This window comes from Zalophus californianus, chromosome 5, assembly GCF_009762305.2.
Source record: "Zalophus californianus isolate mZalCal1 chromosome 5, mZalCal1.pri.v2, whole genome shotgun sequence".
In the NCBI taxonomy this organism is placed as follows: Eukaryota; Metazoa; Chordata; class Mammalia; order Carnivora; family Otariidae; genus Zalophus; species Zalophus californianus.
The window spans coordinates 124,866,401-124,892,015 of NC_045599.1; the positions used below are offsets into that span (position 1 = coordinate 124,866,401).

The 25,615-nt window shown below is 36.9% G+C and overlaps 1 protein-coding gene across 2 annotated transcripts in view; it reads right to left on the bottom strand.

Annotated features, from left to right (window-relative positions):
• WDR70 (WD repeat domain 70) overlaps positions 1–25,615 on the bottom strand; it is a 290,555-nt gene that overhangs the window by 224,981 nt on the left and 39,959 nt on the right. For both annotated transcript variants that reach the window (XM_027605240.1, XM_027605241.1), the window contains 2 exons: positions 10,577–10,636; positions 7,302–7,435 (listed from right to left, as the gene is read on the bottom strand). In XM_027605240.1, the coding sequence (XP_027461041.1) occupies positions 7,302–7,435; positions 10,577–10,636 (194 nt within the window). The remainder of the gene's footprint in view (positions 1–7,301; positions 7,436–10,576; positions 10,637–25,615) is intronic.

The following is a 25,615-nucleotide window of genomic DNA, read 5'->3' on the forward strand; positions in this document are numbered from 1 at the left end:
GAACTTTAGGTTTAACTGTAATGTTTTAATTTCTGTATGAGAACATGACTTAATATATTAATTAATTGAAATGTTTTTAAAATAAGAGAACAGACAGTAGCCATTTTTAAATGGGCAGAAGATAAGGAATTCTTAACTTGGGGCTACCTAAGTGATCCAAAGCTTCTTAATATTTTATGAAAAATTTTACTCCATCCACACTTTTTTGCATAAAGAATACATCCGAAGGATCTGTGAGCCCAAGGATTCTAACTCATGAACATACATATACAATTTTTGAGAATCTGTGAAGAAACAAAAGGTGACTAGCAGACTGGATTAGAGAAAATGCAGTACTGATGATTTTCACTAAATGGGACAAAGAAAGACTTCTGAAACTAGAGATCCACAAATCTAATATGGATGCTGGCTGGGCAAAAGTCCAAAACAAATTATTAAACATACTTCAAAATACCAAAATGGAAGCTGCATCAAAAAGAAGTTGAATAACAACAGAAGAAAAGCATTTTGAAAAATCTCATTATTATGCTGGTAGGTCAAGAAAACATTTGACCTCGGGCGCCTGGGTGGCTCAGTTGGTTGGGCGACTGCCTTCGGCTCAGGTCATGATCCTGGAATCCCAAGATCGCGTCCCGCGTCGGGCTCCCTGCTCAGCGGGGAGTCTGCTTCTCCCTCTGACCCTCCCCCCTTCTCATGTGCGCTCTCTCTCTCTCTCTCTCTCATTCTCGCTCTCAGATAAATAAATAAAAATCTTAAAGAAAAAAGAAAATAAAATAAAATTAGCGCTTTTAAAAAAAAAAAAAGAAAAAAGAAAACATTTGACCTCAAAGTATTTTTAGCGTCCCAGGGAAATGAGAGCCAGGTCAAAAATGCTAAAAAATTCATCAGAGATGCCCAAAATTCAAAACAGCTGATCCCATGCTCACTTCTAAATTTAGGACTCTGACTCCTATCCTGAATGGCTATGGGGATCTTTGTGTGAATGCCTGTTTGACACCCACTTACTCACCATGGTGAACAGATGGTCTAAAAACAGCTCACTCTGCTTTTATACCTTCAAGACAGTCAACAAACTCCCTTAAGTTTTCTTCACAGGTGACACAAGAACAATGTAGATGAATGACAAAAGGTATGGAAAAATTTAGCTGAGTAACAGATGTTTATAGATTCTCATAGGGGTGAGCAATTCAATCTAAAGGGTTAACAGATCAACATGAAAATAAAGAAAGGCTACTTTATTTATTTATTTATTTTTATTTTTTAATTTATTTGTCAGAGAGAGAGAGAGAGAGGGCACAAGCAGGGGGAGCTGCAGGCAGAGGGAGAAGCAGGCTCCCTGCTCAGCAGATGGCTCAGGAGGGCCAAGGTGGGGGGGGCTGGGGTGAGTGGGGGTTTCATGAGGATTGCACTAGATGATTTTATACAAGAATTTGGGAGAGGTGAGGGGTGAGGGGACAGTAAACTTCCTGAGCCACGTGGGTCCCTTAGGAGTTTCTCTTCAGGCAGGTTTTTTGTCTTTTTAGTATATAATTATAATATATATGACTATATAAATATAACTAATGTATGTGAGAATGGGCTGGCTGACTGAAATGTTGGGGTCAACAGGGACAAGCTGAAGAATCCTCCCCTTGGGCCAGCACCCCTTCCTTCACCCCCAGTCCCAGGACAAGTACTTGGAAGCCAAGTGATGTGATCTTGCACTCACAAGGTGTCTGCTAGCTGCCTCCTCTCAAAGGTCACGCCTTCTGGAATGAGAAGAGGACCACCATGGATCCATTCCAAAGAGTTCTACAGCCGGGGCTCCCAGAAGTACTCAGCAGTTTAAGGTGCGGAGGCCTCCTTGCCATCACAAGCTCCCCACGCCCCAACTTATGGCTGGTTCCTCAGTGGCCCTGCAGCTCCCTGCCTCTCCTGGTATCAGCAGCTTCAGGCTAGATGTGCAGGGGTTGGGCAGAACTAAAGAGCTGGCTTGGGTCAAAGGCTCAAGCTCTGCCTAGTAGGATCCTGATTCTCCACAGCCACCCTGCCTCTCCCACTGTGTGTCCTACCTGAGTGGATGATAGAGTGGAGAGCTTGCCTTTGGATTTAGTTCCTAAATCAATCATCTTACCAATAATCTCATCAATAATTTCTCAGTGTGAAATTCTAATTTAAAAACTTCAAAGAGACTTTCCCTTAAAAAAAAAAATGGAGGGCTCCTGGGTGGCTCAGTTGGTTAGGAGTCTGCCTTCGGCTCAGCTCATGATCCTGGAGTCCTGGGATCAAGCCCAGCATCAGGCTCCCTGCTCGGTGGAGAGTCTGCTTCTCCCTCTCCCTCTGCCTGCCACTCGCCTTGCTTGTGCGCTCTCTCTCTCTCTCTCTCTCTCTCTCTCTCTGTCAAATAAATAAAATCTTTAAAAAAAATGGAGCAAGGATACAGCTTAACCATTCTGTGACTGTTCCACACATATACTTGGGTTAAACAAACATAGAAATAATGGTTGGAGGGAGCCAGAGTTCTCACTGTTAGAAAGTGAAGGTTTCCAAGGAGGAAGGCTAGAGTGAACCAGTGTATTCTAGATTAGAGACGGAGACATGGGTATGAACCCCTGTTTACCTTAACATGGATGCAAATGGATAAAGAAACAATTGTATAGATCTAGCACACACATAGGTGAGTATACATGCATTTAATTCCCAGCTCTGTCAGCTGAGAAGGCCTAGAAGGAACAACAAGCACACCAAGAACCTAGATCCTATTTTTAGATACCACTGTCCTAACAAATATGACTGATTCTAGGACTGGGGCAGGGACAACACAAGATGAGTCTGGAGCATCTAATAGTACCAAAAAGTAAAAAGTACTCAAAAAAAAAAAGGAGGCATATCAAAGATATGCCTCTTATGGATCATAAGAGCCAAATCACAAGAGCTCCTAAAGACTACAGCTGAAATAATCTTAGCAACATAATAAATGACATTGTATTGGCTTATAACCCAAGATAGAAAACAAATATCAAATAGTCAATACTGGTAGAAATAACTGGTTAAATAAATAGATAAATAAATAGGAGAAGAAGAGACAATTCTTCCTTAAAGAATTCCAAGTAGTTTATGTAAACCCTACCCCCTCCAGGAGGTGGAGCTTAATTTTTCCATCTTCCCAAACGTAAGCAGCATTTACTGACTTACTTCCAAAGAATAGCATATGGAAAGGGGAGGAAAAATTAACTTTACAGTGGAGAAACCTTAAAAACATGATAGCATGTACCCCCACTATGTGATAAGAAGGGCACTTCACCTCTGTGATATTCATCCCCAAGACCCAGAGTCCCAGTCTAACCAGGAAAAACATCATAAAAAAACAAATCAAGAAACATTCTACAAAATACCTGACCAGGACCCCTCAAGACTGTCAAGGTTGGGAAAAACAAGGCAAGACTGAGAAGGCATTAATAAACCAGAGAAGACTAAACAGACATGAAGACTAAACGTAAGGCGTATCTTCGAAGGCATATTACTGGAAAAAAACAATGAAATGCAGAAATAGTTCGGAGTTTGATTCATGGTAATGTACCAACGTTGGTTTACTTCCATAAATGTACCGTGGTAATGTAAGATATAAACAAGAGAGGAAACTGAGTTAGGGGTATGCCTGAACTCTGGATGATCTTTGCAGCTTTTCTGTAAATTAAAAAATATTCTGAAGTTAAAGTTTACTAAAATTTGAAATGGAAATATCCATATGATCTTGTCACTTAAATACACACACACACCCCCCCCAACACACACACACCCGTATTTTCTACCTCTTTCCACTGAAAAGGTCAAGAAGGAATGATATCCCACTATTAATGAGCAGGTATAACATTCAGATTTGGTCTCTAAATACCATTCCCACTTAAAAAAAAAAAAAAAAAGATCTCCATGGGGAAATGCCGATTCTAGGAACTGGAAAGGAATATACCAGGAAGCTTACATCATGTTAGGCCAGAAAATAAGCAAGCTTTTCAAGTCTAATGAGTACATATCAAAACTACATAGCAATCAGGGACTCCCCTGGCCAAATCTGGGACAATTTAAACATCAAAAAGAATAATGACTACAACTGACTGGACCACATGAAAATTTTAAAGTCATAAATCCTGCCACTCAAAAAGGAAAAAGAAAAAAAGACCACCACCAATAACAGCAACAACTCATTTATCACCACCTACCCCTGAAATAAAAATGGGTAGTTAAAGAAATAACGAAGTATTTATCCTGCCTTCACAGAACTGTATTTTAGGGTAACCAAATAACATCAGTTAATATGGAAAAGTTCTATTAGAAGAACTTCAACAAATAAATGTAGATGAAATAATGGAATTTAGAAAATCAAGAAAAGCACCAACTTACAACCCTCAATGAGAGAACTGATTCAGGTATGAATAATCAATGGATGCTAAACTTATTAAGTGAAGTGATGATGAGAATCTAGATATTTCCATGCAACCAACTTCTCCCCACAAAGTTCTTGCTTTGTGTATATATACACAAAGTATATAATATTATAGTATATAATATTATATAGTATATAATATTAACTATATAATATTAATATTAACTATATTATATTAACTTTACAATGGAAGAATCAGATGTCACCAATTTAATCCAGGGATCAATCTTAATTGTGAGTCACAACAAGTTGTGCTGTCAGCTACATGTGAGTCACAACAAGTTGCGCTGTCAGCTACAACTAGACAATAAATACATGCCATGTGATGTGATACACTATATCATCAAGGCTTTGAATCTTCTATAGGAAATACTGGAGACAAAGAAATAAGTTAAATGATACCATAAAGAAGCAATTAAAAAATTCAGGGAGGAAAAACCTTGTGAAACACAACAGACCTGTCTGTTTAATAAAGTCATGGGAAAGAAAATGGTTTGGAAGGAGACCCTCTTCTAGATTAAAAGATATGCAAGAGAGGTACACAATAAACATGATATGTATTACTTGATTGGATCCATGTTTGACAAACCAGCATTAAAACACATTCTGAGAGGAAACTGGGGAAATTTAAATATGGAATGATTATTAGAAATATTAAGAAATTCTAAATAATTTTGTTAGGGTAATTGGAGCTATATTTATATAGGGAAATGTCTATATTTTTGAAAGATTCATGCTGAATTATTTCAAAGTGAAAGTTATATATGTCTTTACTTTTAAATAGTTGAAAAATTACAAAATGTAACTGTTAAATCTATTTTTTTTAAAGATTTTATTTATTTGAGGGAGAGAATGAGAAAGAGAGAGAGAGCACATGAGACGGGGGAGGGTCAGAGGGAGAAGCAGACTCCCTGCCAAGTAGGGAGCCCGATAAGGGACTCGATCCCGGGACTCCAGGATCATGACCTGAGCCGAAGGCAGTCGCTTCACCAACTGAGCCACCCAGGCGCCTAATCTACCTAATTTACCTAAATCTAGGTAAAGGATAAACAGCTATTATAGTAATCCCTTTACTTTTCTCTATGTTTGAAATTTTTCACAGTAAAAAATGAATTACAGATGGATGCATAAATAGAAATAAAATACACATTAAGTAAAAAAATATGTATTGTCATAAAAAATAGAGTCACATTACTTGGACATTAGGGGCAAATGATAGCAAAGTTAAACAGTTCTCATGATATAAAACAGTAACATTCACATACTGTTTGCAATACTAGAATTTATATTAATCTTGTACAGATTGTCAAGAATTCTCTTTATTCCCATCTACCCTTTGATAGCTCACTATTATATATAGGATGCAACAATTTAATTATGGAAGAGAAAATAAGCTTTTTCTTGGGTTTTTCTGCATTTTCAATTACAACAGCGTAGCAAATGACACAGTTTAGTAATAGAGCACTGGCTTGAGACTCATGAGACATGATTCTATTCAGAGCTGATCATTAATAGAGTACTGAATAATCCTGAACAAGTGAATTTACAGTTGTAAAAATAGAAGGGGAACACAATCCTTAATCAAGAGACTATTACACGGGAATAAAAGATATTACCTCATATTTTAAATACATTTAAATACATTTTTTAAAAGTCATCATACTAACTCAAGATACCAAGTTACTATTTTAAATAATAAGAGCTTTATTAAATACAGCCATCATTGGAGATACCCTGTTTTTAATTTTTTTTTTCCTTTCCAATTGATCAGAGATCTGCTATGTTCATTTAGGGAATTCTCAAATCTTTACTAAAGATAGTTTAAGAGTTAGGACTTCAAAATTTACAAGTCAGTGTGATTTGTACAAAACTGACCAGAGCCATGTTAGGTTAGGTTAGGTTAACCTAACCAACTTTTAGGTTACTTTGCTAGATAACTGTAGCTCCCAGAGAAATCTGAGGTCTCAGACCCAATTCTGAGCCACATATAGACATTTATTACCTAAGCATTTATTAGCAAGTAAGCAAAAACAATTCATACGACCTGTTCCACAAGATTAAGAAAAATCCCAGCTCTCCAGCCTTTCAGTTACTCCAACCACCACTTTCATGAAAGGTTCACTGAAAGCAAACACTCAATAGCCCAGAAATAGGAACTTTATCCATATAGTTGAAAGAATCCAGAGTTTACAGGTAGATACTAGGTATAGCAAAAACCATCATCCCCAAGAGTTCAAGTTAAAGGCAAACTAGATTCTTAAGCCCTACTCATGCTTGCATGAGTAGAAAATTGGGTCTAAGTAAAGTTCAGCTAATTCACATATCTTGAATATCTAGTTAGTCAATAAGACCTCATTTCCAACATACATTTGCAAGTTAACAAGCTATCAGTTTCACCAATAAAAATCTATTTTTGATATCTAATATCTAAAAGATATCTAAAAGATATGGTCAAAAACAGAAATAAGACGGTGGCTTGTGGTTGCAACATGTAAAGCCCTTTCTGATATAATGCTAGCTGACCATACCTGCACAGTGCAGCACTGACTTAGCACCTGGTTATTGGCTTAGCATATGTCATACACATATACATAACATTACACAGTATTTACTAGAGTATTGAAATAAACTAGGCAAGGTAATAATCTCTAAATACAAATTTTTTTTACAAAACAAAAAACTGAAAACATCTTTAAAATTTAGGTTAATGAAAGTGAAGGAAAGAAATTTAAGGTACATTTTTCTTTCATTCAAATAATGAAGGTAACATATGGTCATATAAACTTAAGTGTATTTTGGTACAAAGCATTATAGACGGAATTCAAATGATAACAACTCTATCTTCAAATATGAAGGTATTAAGTTGTGCAATACATACCATTCACAGGGCTGAAGGGATCGAAATGCCTTAAAAGAAGCATCCATTCCAGCAAAATCCCAAAACTTAACATCATAGTCATAGCCTCCAGTCACCAAACGGGCACCTGAGGGATCCAGACCCAAAGCAGAAACCTGGTTTAAAAAAAAAAAAAATTTTAACTGGAGAAAAGCTACTTACAGTCTATAATAACCTCCATTGCCTTTCTCTAACCCGACCTCCTATATTATAGGCATATGGAAGTACAGTCCACCAGCTGTCATTACTTCTAAAAAGTGTGACTGGATAGCATCTTCTCTATTATTTGACTTTGTTATTATGACTGTTATTTCTTTTGAAATAAAGAAAAAATATTTTAATGTAATTAATGTAACTGCCAGCTTAGTCCAAACTTATCTACCAAACCTCATAAATAATTCAGCTTTTTCAATAAACAATTTTGAGAAAACCTTTTGATATTTTAACTACCACTAACAGAAGACCACATGAATCTAAAATTACCAAAATGAGAAAATGCCAAAGGGAATGTTAAGAAATCGATTTAATGAAGTAGGACAAAGTAGAAATTATTTTCTTGTGTATATGGCTAAATGACTCAATATAATCACCTTAAACAGTTATTTTTAAAGCTGAACTTATAAGTGACTTAACTACATTATAATACCACTTTTATACTGTTTCCATAAAATATCTGCCTTCCCTGTGAATTTTCCTAGGTCCAATACACATGTGAACACCCAATTCGTAACTCACTATTCTTAAGCAGGAAGTCCCTGGATCTACTGCCCTCTCAGGAGGAAAAAAATACATTAGAAATAATTAACAGATATTACCATACATATGAAATACTAAAAGGATCAAAGTTTTATATAAAGGAAGCAACTATAAATCAGTTCTCCTAATAGACTTGAAATGTTATTAATGTAATAGAATTACTGTAATTAAAACCAGATATTTACAAAATAATTTTACTCATTTCAATCACTACCTGCAAACACTGATTTCAGAACATAAGGGAATTATATATAATTAATGACTTATTATATGTTTAAATTAGATAAGTACTACTTTAAATGTGTTAAAGAAAGCATTCAAATGAGAACTAAGTCATTTTTTATGCCTGAACAATTATATGTCCTAAAACCTAAAGCAATGAAAAATAAAAATAATAAAAATAAACAGTAGCTTTTGAAGTTTAGGAAGTGACTTCTGCTACTACCAACTACAAACAAAAGTGCGTCCATGCCCACTCTATCCTTCTACCCTCCTGTTAGAATTAAAGAGGTGTCCTCCTCCTGATGGGACTAACTGCACCAGTGTTCATCCCATTACAATACAATCTGAAACTGCAAATTCATTTGTGGTTTGTCTATTCTGTGCCTGTCCTCCCCTCAAGGGTGTAAGCTCCACTCCCTCGCTGCAATTACCAGCATGGAGAACCCAGGGGCAGAGGCCTACAGTCAGGGTAGGAGAACTGATGACTAGCCGTAGTCATCTTCCTTGAGTCCTCCTTGGGGAAAGAGAAAGGGCTGTTTGGAGCCAGCAACTTGCAACTTCCAGGGAATCACTGGTCGGCCTTCAGCTCAGGTCATAATCTCTGGATGATTTTAGGATTATCCCAGGATGATCTTGGGATCCTAGGATCGAGCCCTGCGGAGGGCTCCCCACTCAGGAGGGCTCCCCACTCAACAGGAGTCCATTTCTCCCTCTCCCTCTGCCCCTCCCCCCACCACTCATGCGTGCTCTCTCTAATAATTAAATAAACCTTTTTTTTAAAAAAAGGAAGCTCTAATTGATTTTTTAATGTGCAAAACAAGTGGGTACTATGTTTTTAATTATAATTCTTTAAAAGATAAAATTAAATTAAAAAATAGAAATATTTAAATAAAACGTGTAAAACTCATGAACACTCGTAAAAATCTCTGAACTGCGGTGCCTGGGTGGCTCAGTCAGTTAAGCAGCTGCCTTCAGCTCAGATCATGATCCCAGGGTCCTGAGATCGAGCCCCACATCGGGCTCCCTGCTCAGCGGGAAGCCTGCTTCTCCCTCTCCCACTCGCCCTGCTTGTGTTCCTGCTCTCGCTGTGTCTCTCTGTCAAATAAATAAAGTCTTAAAAAAAAAAAAAAATCTCTGAACTAAATGATAGGGAATCTTCTGTTTAAGTACAAACTGTCTACAGTTCCTTTCCTAATTTACTTAAAAACATGAAAATTAGTAAAATCCTGTCACAATTTCAGAAAAATACCAGAAGTCTGATTTAATAAAAAGTAGATATAAAATCACAAATCAGATGGAAATGGTTTCTTAAAACAGCAGTTCTCAGATACTTAGGTTTCAAGCTACTTTATACTCTTTAAATCTATTGATGACCCCAAAAAGCATTTGTTTATGTGAGTTATAGGAACCTGTATTTACCACAGTAAAACTTTAAACGAAGCCATTTTAAAATATTTATTGTTCACTTCATTTAAAACAACAATAAACCCACTATACTCTAACAAATATTATGAAAATGGTATTTTCAAAAGCAAAAAATTCGGCAAGAAGAACGTCATCTTTCTCTATTAATTCTATCATTTCCATCATTTCTCGGTCGATTTCTACTGACTAATGTTTTCCTCATTATAGGATGCATTTTCCTACTTCTTTACATATCTGACATCTAGAAAAAGGCAGTTTCGTTGAAAAGAGAAAGCAAGGTAATTTTATTCTTTCATTCATGAGGTTTCATTCATTCAACTACTACTTTTTTAATGGCTTTACAATAAAAGGATTTCATGTTACAACTCAAAATTTTACATTATTAATCTTTAACATAAATATAACAATACAGAAATAGAATCTGTAAATCTAAGCAATAATAATCTTAGAGCAAAACAGTTACTATTTTATATTCATTTCTTATCTCAATGTTCATCTAAAAAATGAACTCAGGCCTTTTACGATATAGAAATAAAGCTAAGGGTAATGAGAAATTTTCCCACACCATAAAAAGGAAAACTGTATTTTAGTTTCATTTCTTTTTTCACTTGAAATGTTCCTCTATCAAAGAACAAGGTTTTAAAGCCAACAATAACAGTAAGTGTTGCTATTTTAAATGAAACGCAACGGTTATTTTGATTAAACAGAAATGTAATCTTTCTTTTTCTTTAATGCCTACAGCTTCTGTGTTATCAGTTGATTGTGCAATTAGCCTTAACACAAACGTATCATTGGTTTACTTTTCCATGAGAGCCTTGTTACTGAGAGGAAAGAATCAAATTTTTTAAACTTACCGTTTTAGTGCCATGCTTTAGAGTTATTTCATGCGAGTCAGGGATCTTTTGGACAGGGTTCTGAGAAAAGAAAATTCCATGACATCAATGAGCATCCAACGTGGCGGACTACGTGCCACATTCACAGGAAACGTAATTTTTAAAAACTGCATCACTAGCTTTTTACATAAAGCTTAAAAAAACAGGAAATAAAATTTGTGAGAGTATCTTATTTCTGCACTTCTAGATAGACTACAATCTCAAAAAGGAAAAGACTAAGAAACTCTTTAGGTTGTATGGAACCGTAAGCCCTCTCAGCATCCAAATATTTAAAGTCCTCTTTTCACTGAAAATTGGGCATAACTTAAAGTGCTTAACTACACAAAATAAAATCTGTACAGGGTAGATATATACCTTTTAACTCTTAAAAGTTTAAAAATCAAAACACTGCTGCTCAAAAATAACACAAATAAGGAACTGAGTCATTCAATGATTCATTGGTTCAATAAAGCATTTATTAAAGTGAGACTATTCCAGATGCTGGGTAGTATCAGACATAGCCTCTACCAATCCCCCGTCCAAGAAGCATGTGGTCGAGGAGGGGGAGATCAATCACTCTCAGGCAATATAAGAAATGCTATGATAGACAGGAGGTATGGCCAGGATAATCGAGGAAGATAAAAGATGGATGCATAAATCAGACATAAGGAATCACAGTGATCATGTGAATATGAAGTTTCAATGTTTAGTCAAGTTTCCATTATCCAAGAGCTGGGTAATCATACTAAAATTCTAGGGCCATTACAAATTTACGTGAGGATCATCCTGCAATCTACTTAATTAGATACATGCAATCTAAAAGACTTTGGTCCCTGTCTCCCCTCATTCTTTAACATCCTTGATGAATCAATCAATCACTAGTTTTACTTCATCATAAACTCTTCCTCTGCTATGGCTCTTTCTCCTCTGCACATAAACAATTAAAGTACTTCCCATATTAGACAACACATACACATACACAATTTCCCCTATATTTACTGCTATATCATTATCTTTTCCTTTGCAATCAAGCTTCTTTACACAAGTTTTCATTCAAGTGTCCCTGCTTCCTTTCACCCCTCTACCTCTGCCACTCTGGCATGCCCTTTTATTCCTAATGCCCAGCACAGTTCTTGGCACTTAAGAGACTCTCAGTAAATACCTCTTGAATAAACAAACAAGTCACAAAAATGCTCCTGGACACTTTTCAGAACTTAACCTGCATAACTGACCTTTCAACAGCATGGCAACTACTTATTTCCTTCTTCTTGAAACTGTTCTTTCCTGGGAAGAAGCAGCCTCGACAAGAAGCCAGAAAAGCTAGGGTTTTTATTTGTATTTTTTTATAAGGTTGAACATTCTTTTTAACATTTTCTTTTATTTATTTTTTTAAGTAAGTTCTACACCCAATGTTGGTCTTGAACTCACAACCCCAAGATCAAGAGTCGTGTGGTCTAACTGAGCCAGCTAGATGCCCCGAGAAAAACTAGGTTTTTCAAACTAGCCCTGCTACTCAATAACCCTGTCATAACTGCAGGAGAGTTACAACTCTATTTCCTCATTTGTATACAGAGGATAATAGCACCTGCCCTTTAGATTACTATGAGGCAAGTGGTTTAAGCCTTATAATGCAGCATTCAGCACAAAGTAGGTGCTCAATAAATGACAGCCACCCTTTATTCTAAGGCTTACCTCCTATGTCTCCTGTCATATCATCTTAGTCTATTTCCAGGCTTCCCTTCCTCCTTAACTGGCTAATTCCTACTCATCCTTTAAGACTCAATCGAAGATGTGACCTCTTCCTGGAAGCATTTCTCAACATTTCAAACTCTGGGTTAAATGACCCTTCCATGCATTCTCATGTCTCAGATAAGGAGACAATCTCTCCGTATCTCGATCACAGAATTTATCAAAATCCATTGTAATTTTTGACCTGTCTCCCTCCCCACCACTCCGTAACCAAATTGCAAGATGGACACTTCTCAAAGATTGTGTATATCTATTATTACCTCTGGATCCCCAATCCACAAAACAGATGGTGTATGGCAGACAAACACAAAAGTGTTTTGGAATTAATTAATGGCCCAATGTCTACCTTGTAGATCACACTGGATTGTACTTTTTAATTTATTTTCAAACATTAATGTTTATGTCCATAAAGGAGAGCAGGTGCTATCCATCAGAGCAGCCTGGCAAGTGACAATAAAGGATAACGGAGGTTTTCAAAAAGTGAAAACTTTAACAACCAAATGATTATACCCCAGACCAAAAGTAAAGTTGCAAGTATAGGGGTGCCTGGCTGGCTCAGTTGGTAGAGCATGTGACTCTTAATCTTGGGGTCATGAGTTCCAGCCCCATTCTGGGTGTAGAGATTACTTTAAAAAAAAAAAAAAGGTTGCTAGTATAGAGAATTAAAGGCAGTTTTGTTTTAGACTGTCTGTATCTCAGAGATCACTGTAGTCTACTACCACCACAGTGCAATGAAGAAGATGAGGAAAAGAGAGACACTGAACAGGAACCCTAACCTCACAGTAACCTAAAAAAAACTGCTGGGGAGTTTACAATTTATTTCAATACAAGACGTTACAGTATGGTTTACTATACTTTGGAAAAGGGCTGCACATACCTTGATTTCAGAGATACCAATGTTCCAACACAAATTCTAAAATAATTTACAAGTCGAACAAATGAATTCTGGACTACCCCTATATTAAATTATGTAAGCCACTGCTCCCTTTGCAGTTGACAACATTTGTAAGCAATAAAAACTCACATAGAAGTGCTAAGTACTCTTACAAAAAACAGGAGAACAGTTCAAATGTTTCACTTAGAGAAGATTCTATTATAGTCAGTGTCTCATTTCATAACTAATTACTTTTTCATCACTCAGAAAACAAAAACACTGTCACTAAGAGGAAGGATGAAAATTATTTCATTGAATTCAATGTACAATGTGCCTATATGTAGGCAATTTCTGGCACTTAAAGTAAAAACTTACAAGAACACAGAACAATTTATTATTTACATTAGGAGTGAATTAAATGTTTAAATAAATGTTGTTTACATTTAAAATCAAAGTTTTACTGGAAATCATGTAGGGCATAACTCATAAAAAGACCATATAACTGGCACAACTAAATCATCTAAAATAGTAGCAATCCATCTTTTGGTAGGATATCACTTGATGGTGACTGTTCTTTTTCCAGAACTTTTCCTAATGACTTTTTGGGATATGGCTTAAATGTGAAATTTGCTATAACAGTAAAATATTTTCATGATTTTCACACCAGGGGACATCACAAGCTGCAAGACTTCAGTGAAGTCATTTATTATAAGAATTCATAACAAAAGCTAGTCTTAATGGAAAAGGAGGAAAGATACCAGCTTTTGTTTTGGTTTGGTCTTAAATGCCAACCAAAGGATTATTTCCCAGGCTCTTTGGTTTGCCCTCAATAACAAGGATAGCAAATATATCTGGAATAACATGAGCAGTTCCATCTGACATATACCCTTAAAGTATTTTCAAAAGACTTGCAAATCAGAAATAACCCTTCTGGGATAAAGTTGCCATAAGTTTAAAAAGTTATATATGTACAGTACTATAAGCCCTAATCAAAAGTCTACCCAGTAACAAAGATCTGACACAAAGTGGCTACGGATTGTGTGGAGAGAATGAGGACTACCAACCAGGAACTTGCAAAGGAGTGCTACATTCTCCCAGAAACCATTTTGCAAATAGTTGCCCGTATGGTATCACAGAAAACCAAAATTAGAGTCTATTCTAGTATAACTCTGGAGATCCAATAGACTGACTTAATAATTATTCATCATCACACATTCTCTTAAAAAAAAACATTTATTATTTAATTATACACCATACACCAGGGACTACAGTTAAAGATAAAAAGACTAACAACACAGACACTGCTCACAAACACTTTCAATCCAGTAAAGCAAAACTGACAGGTAAACAAATAGGTAACACTAAAATGTTTCAGATGCTATGACAGAAGAACACAGAGGGTTCAGTGCTCAATTCCATTCTGCCTGGGGAAGTAGAGGGTGATCAGAAAAGGCTTTACAGAAGAGATGCTTGAGATGCCTTTGGAAAAATAGAGGTTCCCCAGGTGAATGTAGAAGGCATCCAGGAGAGAATAAAATAAATCCTGACGCTGCAAGTATTTTTGCCTGGATAGAGTTTAAATTGCTGGGCAGGAAAAGGGAAAGGCAGTGATGAGGCCAATTCTAGAATGGGAGAAAATGTCTGCAAATCATATATCTGATAAGAGGTTAATATCCAAAAATACAAAACTGCAACAATTCAACAATAACAAAAAACAACCTGATTCAAAAATTGGCACAGGACCTAAATAGGTGTTTCTCCAAAGAAGAAATACAGATGACCAACAAGTACATGAAAAGACACTCAACATTACTAATCATCAGGGAAATGAAAATCAAAACCACACTGAGATACCAATAACAGGATGACTATTATTCAAAAAAACAAGAAAAGAAATGTTGACAAGGATATACAAAAAATGGAACCCTTATACACTGCTGGATAGAAATGGGGCAGCTGCTATGGAAAACTCAAAAAATTTAAAATATGATCCAGCAATTCCACTTTTGTGTATATACCCAAAAGAACTGAAAGCAGGCTCTCCAAGAGATGTTTGTACACCCATGTTCATAGCAGTAAGACAACAGCCAAAAGACAGGAGCAACCAAAGTGTGAATAAACAAAACGTGGTGTAGGTATGCATATATGTATGTGTGTATATATGTATATATATATATATATGGAATATATAATGGCATATTATTCATTCTTTAAAAGGAAGGAAATTCTGACAATGCAACATGGATAAATTTGGAGGGCATTATGCTAAGTGAAACAAGCCACAAAAAGAAAAATACTATACAATTCCTATGAGGTATTTAGAGTAGTCAAATTCATAGAAAGTAGAATAGTGGTTGCCAGAGCTGGGAGAGAAGGGAAAATGGGGAATTATTGTTTCATGGGTATAGTTTCTGTACAAGATAAAAAAGTTCTGGAGACTGAATATACAACAACGTAACACTACTGACCTGTATTTAAAGATGGTTAAGATTGGGGGGGGAAGATTAGGGGGAATGGTTGAAACAGGTGATGGGGATTAAAGAGTATACATATGATGAGCACTGACTAATGTACAGAATTGTTGAGTCACACTATACAGTACAACTGAAACTAATATAGCACTGTATGTTAACTATACCAGAATTAAAATAAAAAACTTAATAAAATGTAATAATTTTTAAATAACTAAAAATAAAAATGGTTAAGATTATAAATTTTAGGTGTATTTTAACAAAGCTAAAAAAGAATTTTCATAAAGTCCACATAAGCAAAAAAAAAAAAAATTAAAAGATGCATAGTATTAAGCCTGAGTATTTCCTAATGTTCTAATAAACTTTAGGTAAGCTACAAAATAAATCATTTATCAAATGTTTAAAATCTTCCTCCAAAAATGTAAAGTTATAGGTCTAAAATATTGCAGGAAGGAAAGACAATTTCCTATCTAATTCTCACAGCTGGTTCCAATCTTTCAATTAGTAGTATTCCCAAACCACCTCTAAATTACCCTCAAACAGTTTATGCCCTATTGCAAGCGGCAACCTTGGAGAACATTGGAGAACATTTCTCAGTAACATGACTTAAAAGTATGTTGTTAAATAACTTTCTATACTTGTGTGAAGGCTGAGAAACTCAAAAAGGATAGGTCATTCTTAAATTTTATCAGAAATTATATTATTTTTTAAAATCCATTACATTATCAATAAACACAAAGATGACAATTTTCTTACCATACAACAATGCAGGTAATAAGCCAACAGGATTTATACCAAAAGATATATTTATTTTCAAAAGCTACCATGAACATATGCCTTATCATTCCCTGATACCCTAAAATTTTGAGTATTTCTGCTCTTATTTGCTACTTCTGAAGACTTGAAATCTAGACAGGACTCTGCAATTAACACCACTTGTAACCTTCATTAAGTCACTCAGTTGTCTAGAACCTTAGCTTTTTCACTTATAAAAATGAAAAAATCAGGGGCGCCTGGGTGGCTCAGTCATTAAGCGTCTGCCTTCGGCTCAGGTCATGATCCCAGGGTCGTGGGATCGAGCCCCACATCGGGCTCCCTGCTCGGCGGGAAGCCTGCCTCTCCCTCTCCCACTCCCTCTGCTTGTGTTCCCTCTCTCTGTCAAAAAAAATAAGTAAAATCTTTAAAAAAAAAAAAATAAGATACTAATACCTAAAGAGGCTAACAATAATCTTATTATTTACAGTGGTACTTTTCTATATATTACTTATCAATATATATATTAAGAGCCCAACCCTTTTTTTTTTAAAGATTTTATTTATTTATTTGAGAGAGAGAGAATGAGAGACAGAGAGCACCAGAGGGAAGAGGGTCAGAGGGAGAAGCAGACCCCCTGCTGAGCAGGGAGCCCGATGCGGGACTCGATCCCGGGACTCCAGGATCATGACCTGAGCCGAAGGCAGCCGCCCAACCAACTGAGCCACCCAGGCGCCCAAGAGCCCAACCCTTACCCACAACATTAACCACTCCAGGCAGGAACGGAAGAAAAAAGGAGTTGGGCTTGCCAGTTGGGCGGTGGTTCATGGGAGAGTGTTAGAACAGAAATAAGAAGGAGCAACCTGGCTTTCTAGAACCCCTACAGTGAAACCCCTCCCTCCCACTCCTTCACGCCCACCCTAAAAAGACTTTCTTTTACAACTATAAACAAAGGTCCTGGGTTTTACCACTTGCCCTACTCCTAAAAAAAGGCCCACCTCCACCATGTCAGTGGCAACAATGTATGTATCATTCCCAAATCTTCACAACTTGAATTAATTATCCACTGAAAGCCTCCAGTCCCTAGCCTCCTGTCTACAAAGAATACGTATTTATTAAAATGATTCATTTGGGAAACAAAGCACAGAGTTGCTGTGACGACCAAATTAGTTAATGTGACAAAGTACTTTATAATTATAACCCATTATGAGTAAGAAATTATTATAAGCCTATGGCTACAAAGGTTTTTCCTTAAAGTACATATTTTAGAAACTGTTGGGAGACCCGGTGTAAAATGCCTTGAGATAAAAAGGTTTCACCAAGTTTCAGTATCTCAGATATGCAGTGCAGAATTATTTCGACATAGGTTATGTACTATACTATGTTGAGTTATGTTTAAGAGTTCATATCTGTTTAATAAAAATTGAGTTACTTCTTGTGCAATCTGTTTCTATTTAGTTAAAGATGTACAGACTTTGCTAACTTTAACTACAAAAGGTGCCACAGCATGAGTTAAATTAGGTAAAGGATTAACTTATTTGGGAAAACAAAAGAAGCCTGAGCCATAATAAATTTTTATTAAATTTACCTGACACTAAGATATCTTTATCCTTTACCTAACAACACTGCAGAATGGATACCATATCTGATTTAATATAACTTTCCATACATGCAAAAGCATGTATATACCTCACAACTGTCGAAGGGACAGTGAAAATTAGAAACATCTTAAAAACCAATCTATACAGGTTCTCTTGGACAATTCTACAATTCCAGCTCTGGCAATTATACATCCTACTCATCCCACCAAATATGGAACAAACACAGTATTAACGCTTCATACTTGCCATGATGTCTAAAGCCACCACCACTATAACCAAGTATTTTAAATCGCTCTTGAGAATTTCTTGCTAAAGAACAAACACAGATTGTGGAGAGGATGTGGAGAAAGGGGAGCCCTCATGCACCGTTGGTAGAAATGAGAACTGGTACAGACACTCTGGGAAATAGTATGGAGGTTCCCCCCAAAAAGTTAAAAATAGAACTACCCTATGATCCAGCAAGTGCACTACTAGGTATTTACCCAAAGGATACAAAAATACAGATTCAAAGGGACACATGCACCCCGATGTTTATAGCAGCTTTATCAACAATAGCCAAACTACAGAAAGAGCCTAAATGTCCATCAGCTGATGAATGGATAAAGATGTGGTGTACACATACAATGGAATATTACTCAGCCATCAAAAAGAATGGAAGCTTGCATTTGCAACAACATGGAGAGAGCTAGAATATATTATGCTAAGTGAAATAATACCATACAATTTCACTCGTGTGGAATTTAAGAAACAAAACAGATGAACCTATGGGAAGGGGGAAAAAAAGAGAGAGAAAGAAGGAAACAAACCATAAGAGACTCTTAATGACAGAGAACAAACTGAGGGTTGATGGAGGGAGGTGGGTAGGGGGGACTAAATGGGTGATGGATATTAAGGAGGGCACTTGTTATGACAAGCACTGAGTGTTGTATGTAAGTGATGAATCACTAAATCTTATTCCTGAAACCAATATTGCCCTGTATGTTAACTAACTAGAATTTAAATAAAAATTTGAAAATGAAAAAAAAATAAAAAGAAACAACTTAAAAGCAGGAGAGAGAGGAGAAGGAAGTTTAGAAAGAAGTGATGTTTGGGGCATGTGGCTGGCTCAGTTGGTAGAGCATGCAACTCTTGATCTTGGGGTTGTGGGTTCAAGTCCCACATGGTATAGAGAGTACTTAAAAATGAAATCTTGGGGCGCCTGGGTGGCTCAGTCGTTAAGCGTCTGCCTTCGGCTTAGGTCATGATCCCAAGGTCCTGGGATCGAGCCCCGCATCGGGCTCCCTGCTTGGCGGGAAGCCTGCTTCTCCCTCTCGCACCCCCCCTGCTTGTGTTCCCTCTCTCGCTGTGTCTCTCTCTGTAAACAAATAAATAAAATCTTTAAAATAAAATAAAATCTTAAAAAAAAAAAAAGGACAGGGTGCCTGAGTGGCTCAGTTGGTTAAGCGACTGCCTTTGGCTCAGGTCATGATCCTGGAGTCCCGGGATCGAGTCCCACATTGGGCTCCCTGCTCGGCGGGGAGTCTGCTTCTCCCTCTGACCCTCTTCCCTCTCGTGCTCTCTCTCATTCTCTCTCTCTCAAATAAATAAATAAAAATCTTTAAAAAAAAAAAAGGACAAAAGTAGATTGTTTACTTGCCATGTCCCCATTAGTCTGTAAGATCCTTGAGGACAAGTACAATGTCTTAGTTGATTTGTATCCGTAATACCTAATAGTATACTGTAGGTGCTCAAAATACATCTTCTTAACTGAAGATAATAAAGATCACCTACTAATGAAAGCTTGTTTTTAAAAGAAAATAAGTGAAATCTGTGAGGAAAAAATAATAGACAATCATATTTGTACACCATAATGTGTTTATATATCCCTCTAAAACATGGGGACATATCTATCAACTATTTATTTTCATATCTACTCTTCAAATTTTTCTGTGTACCTTCAAGATAAAATATTTGAAGCCACAGGCAGATTTAATAAAAGCCGTACCTAATAAACAGTAAGAATCCCCAAATAAGGAAGACACAGGTATTGTCTTCATAAGCTCAGAAGCTATGAAAGGTACACACTTGTAAACAAATGATTGTATCACAATTATGATCATTTTATCATGGTTGTGAATGCCCTATGTAAATCATACGCAAAAATGATCTCAAAATGTATCAAAGACCTAAATGTAAGAACAAAAACTATAAAACTCTTAGAAAAAAAACAGGAGTAAATCTTCATGACCTTGAGTTAGGCTTCTTAGCTATGACACCAAAAGCACAAACAACAGAAAAAATAACTTCAATTTCACCAAAATTTAAAGTTATTGTACTTCAAAGTACACCATCAAGAAGGTGATGGACAACTCACAGAATGAGGGAAAATATTTGGAAATCATATGTCTGATAAGGGACTTATGTCCATAATGTATAAAGAACCCTGATAACTCAACAATAGACAAGTAAGCCAATTGAAACAGGAAAAAGATCTGAAGAGACATCCCTCCAAAGAAGATATACAAATGGCCAATAAGTACATGAAACAATGCTCAAAGTCATCTCATTCTTTAGAGAAATGCAAATCAAAACTACAACGAGATATTACTTCACACTCACTAGGAGAGCTGTAATCATAAGACGAACAATAACACATATTGGTGAGGATGTGAAAGACTGACTCCTCATAGACTACTGGTGGGATTTTAAATGGTGTAGCCAGTTTGAAAAACAGTTCCTCAAAATATTGAACACAGTTATCATATAACCTAGTAAGTCCACTCCTAGATATAAACCCCCAAAACCAAAAAAATGCATCCATACAAAAACTTCTACACAAATGTTCATAGCAGACATCCATCAACTAATGAATGCATTTAAAAAAAAATGTGGCAAGGGGCGCCTGGGTGGCTCAGTCGGTTAAGCGTCTGCCTTCGGCTCGGGTCATGATCCCAGGGTCCTGGGATCGAGCCCCGCATCGGGCCCCCTGCTCAGCGGGAAGCCTGCTTCTCCCTCTCCTACTCCCCCTGCTTGTGTTCCCTCTCTTGTTATCTCTCTCTGTCAAATAAATAAATAAAATCTTTAAAAAAAAAATGTGGCAATACTGGAAATAAAAATGAGGCACTCATACATGCTACAACATGGATGAACCTTGAAAACATTACACTATGTGAAAGAAATCAATGAAAAGAACACTTATTGTACTATTCCAGGGATATGAAATCTCCAGAACAAACAAATCCATAGAGACAAAGTAGATTAGTGATTGCCAGGAATTAGGGATAGGTTAGTGAGGAGAGAATAGGAAGTGGAAGTTAAAGAGTGCAAGGTTTCTTTGGGGGAGGAGGAAAATGTCATAAAATTAGGTGGTAGTAATAGTTGCACAACTCCATGATTATACTAACACTCACTGAATTGTATACCTGAAAACTGTGAAATTTAGTACGTATGAATATCTCAAGAAAGCTGTTATAAAATAATAGAGGAATATAACTAACACAGAAGTAGCATAAAGAAGGAGATATTCAATTCTATTTTTGTGGCTCAATGAAGGTTTTTACAAAAAGAAAATGTCTCCTTTCACAAGGAGAAAAGCTAGATCCTTAAAACTGAAAAGGTTCTTCCCTGATGAAGGAGACAGGTCTGTCACAATGCACCCCACAAGGGTCAATGCTTACATAGCCTGCCAAGTGAATGGAGTTGTACTAAGTGTTGGCCACCATCCAGAGACAAGGAAGAGCATACTGGAATGCACAAGAGCCAGTCATATTCAAAGACTGTTCATAGTTTATATGGATAGGGCATGAGGTAAGTGTAGGAGACAGGCAGGGTGGGTTACAACCGGAGGTAAAGGAGAGCATAATGGTTAAACACACAGATTCTGGAGCACATTCGCTAGATTCAAAAGCTGGCTCCAACGTTTACTACTGGGTGGCCCTGGGAAAGTTACTTAGCATCTCTGAGTATATTGCTGCACAAAGTATCCACTGTCAGTAATATTATTTGGTTCTAGATTTGAGCATCTGCTTATTTCTTTATCATAAATCAAAAGGAGACGCAGAGACAGAAAACTGTGGCTTAACAGTGAATTCCTAGTTTGTTGGAGCATCCCTTCTTACGACAGTAAAAAAAATCACAGCTGTGCCACTAACTTCCTCATTTATTCATAAAAGCATTTAATTCCCATTTATACTCTGCAAGGCTCTTGGGATGCAAAAGTAAATAAAGACTCCCTGATTCTGATCCAGATCAGTAGTGAAATGGCAACATTACCAACCAACAGCTGCCTGGTAGACTATGTGAATCAACTTGGTGGTCTTGGTCTTATTTCAAAATCACAATTAGCTGCACTTCTAGCACCGAGCACAAAAAGTGTGAACAAAATGTCTTTCCAAATAAGGATCAAGGTCTATAGAAGAATAAAGTAAGCTCTGTTGGAGCTGCTTCAATATGCACTTATATGCCATTCTATCAATTTGGTACTTAAAAATAAAAATTTATTCCAATGCAAGCTTTACAATCATGGAAACAAGAAAGTACCTAATTCCACGAAAAGACAAATTATATCAATTTCGGTAAATATTCCTGATTTTCTAGAAATTCTTTATAATGGCACTTTTTTAAACTGTAAGATTAAAGCACTGAGAAATCTCAAAACTGACACAGTTTTACTCATGTAAATAGAAAGGGTGAAAGATCAAGGGACCTGTTTTATTTTCAAATACTGTGTTTATACCAACTAAACTGACAAACTGATGTGCATTTTCTGTATTTATCTTCTTTAACATTTAGAGGAGTGCAAAAACTAGTTACATAATCCTCATTCTTAAGACTACTTATTGTTGGGGGGCACCTGGGTGGTTCAGTTGGTTAAGTGACTGCCTTCGGCTGAGGTCATGATCTCAGGGTCCTGGGATCGAGCCCCACATCGGGCTCCCTGCTCGGTGGGAAACCGGTTTCTCCCTTTCCCACTCCCCCTGCTTGTGTTCCCTCTCTCGCTGTCTCTCTCTCTGTCAAATAAATAAATAAAATCTTAAAAAAAAAAAGTCTACTTATCGTTGGGAAGGCAGAAGAAAAAATAAAATCTATAAATAAAGCAACTCAAAGAAAAATTTTTAAATAATAAACTGAGTGGGATGCCTGGCTGGTTCAGTGGACAGAGTGTGTGACTCTTGATCTCGGGGTTATAAGTTCAAGCCTCATGTTGGGTATAAAGATTACTCAAAAATAATATTGTTAAGAAATAAAATAATAAAATAACAAACTGAAATAAGAAATGGGGGGGAATTACACTCAATTAAGTTTAAAAAAAAAAAAAGCTTTAAGGCGAAAGGAAACATGAGTGAAACAAAGCCAAGAGGTGAGGCATATGTAGGAAGATGTTAGGATCTAGAAAGAAAAACGAAATGAAAACGAAAGATAAAAAAGATAAAAAATTCCACATAGATAAATAACAAGCGAAGGGCTTTGGAAGGCCCAATTACTATTACAATAGTATTTTTTTTTTACAGCCAATTACAACAGTATTAATAGAAGTATGATGTGTGATGTATGATGATAATTTAACCCTCTGAACCTAGGATCAAAAATATAAAGTGTGAAAAAAACAAAACAAAACAGCAGTGTTATGAGCAGAGAGAGAATGGGATGGGAGTGGGAGGGGTCATTTTCCAACAAAATTTTTGACATAAGATGGCATCAAGACTCTATAGGACTGACTTTGGCAAGGATTATTAAGAGGACTGTTTTTGCAAAAAAATATTCAAGTTTTCTCAAAAGCTCTTAATTCTATGATAGTCAAATCATTTACCACCCTTGTCAATATTCCTTCTTTTACTTAAGAACTGGTGTAACTCAACTAAATCCTCATTTGACAATGGCTTTGGTAGAGCAAAGGACATCCTTAACATCACTTCCATAGACTTAATGACAATTTACATCTGCAAGATTTGTATCATCATGACAGAAATTTACCAGAGTAAATAAACTTTTATGTTAAAACAACCTGTAATTAAGGAGACTACAATCAGTCAGATAAAAAGTACCCTCCTGCCTTCCTCATTGCACTTAAATTATGCTTTGTATTATTTGCATAAACTAGTCCATCTTTGGGGGCACCTGCAGGGCTCAGTCGGCTACACGTCCAACTCGTGATTTTGGCTTGCATCATGAGCTCAGGGTGGTGAGATCAAGCCCCGAATTGGGCTATGCGGGGAGTCTGCTTGAGATTCTCTCTGCCTCTGCCTCTCCCTCTCCCCTACCCCAACCCTGTGCATGCACACATGCACTCACTCTGTCTCTAATAAATCTTAAAAAAAAAAAAAAAAAATAGTCCATCTTCATCACTACACACTATTGCAAGGAAATAAAGAAAATGGTTCATGCTAGCAGTGTCATTCACATTACAATTACACAAAATATTTGTTGGGGGAAAAAAAAGCCATTGCTCAAAGGCAGAAAGGACACACACTAGTGATTGTTCCTGGCTGCCACCTGAAAGGATACAAAAGCCTACCTGGCAATGGGAGCTTAAAAAGGACCGCAGCCGGGGCACCTGGGTGGCTCAGTCATTAAGCGTCTGCCTTCGGCTTAGGTCATGATCCCGGGGTCTTGGGATCGAGCCCCGCATCGGGCTCCCTGCTCCACGGGAAGCCTGCTTCTCCCTCTCCCACTCCCACTCCCCCTACTTGTGTTCCCTCTCTCGCTGTCTCTCCCTGTCAAATAAATAAATAAAATCTTAAAAAAAAAAAAAAAAAGGACCGCAGCCTTTTAACAAAGGAATTGCTGCAGGAGTAGCCTGAAGATGTGAGAGTGAGTATTGACTCCTGAGCTTCTAAATCACTTATCTGATCACTTATCCTTATCTAAAGGATAAGTGTGACTATATTAGAAGCTAGCTTTGATTCAGTGAAATGTTTAGGGTCAAGAGAGTAAACTCCAACCACAGCCAAGGATGACCATTCATTGAACAAATATTCCTTGAGCATCTACTGTGTGCCAGGTACCAGTCAAGCCACTAGGGATACGACAATGTAACTGCCCTCACAGAACTTGTATTACTGTGAGGAGAAAGACAACAAACCAATAAACAAAAAATGTCAAACAATGGTAACTACCATAAAGCAATGTCAGAAAAAGCAGTGCAGTAGAGAGAGTGGAGGTACTTATATAAGGTGGTCAAAGAGGAAACACTTCCACAAAGATCCAAATAAAAGAGGGAGTCATGTAAAGCTCTGAGAGCTATTTCGTGTAGAGGAAAGAGTAAAGAGAGAAGCTCTGTGAGGGAAAAAACATAGTTGCTAAGAGAAAAGCAGAAAGGTCACTGTGGGTAGAGAAGAGTGAGCAAGACAGGGAGTGGAAGGGGATGAAGTCAGAAAGATGTGAAGAGGCCAAGTCATGCAGGCCTTAGAGGTCAAGGCAGGAAACTTAGATTTCTTAACATTGTGACAGGAAGAAATTGGAGGGTTTACTGATAGGAAAGTGACAAGGGAAGCAGGGAAGTGATAAGATCTGACATCTGTTTTTAAAAGTTTGGACTACTCTGGTGATCAGAGAAATATAAACTTTCTTATTTGACCTTATAGACTTAAATTAT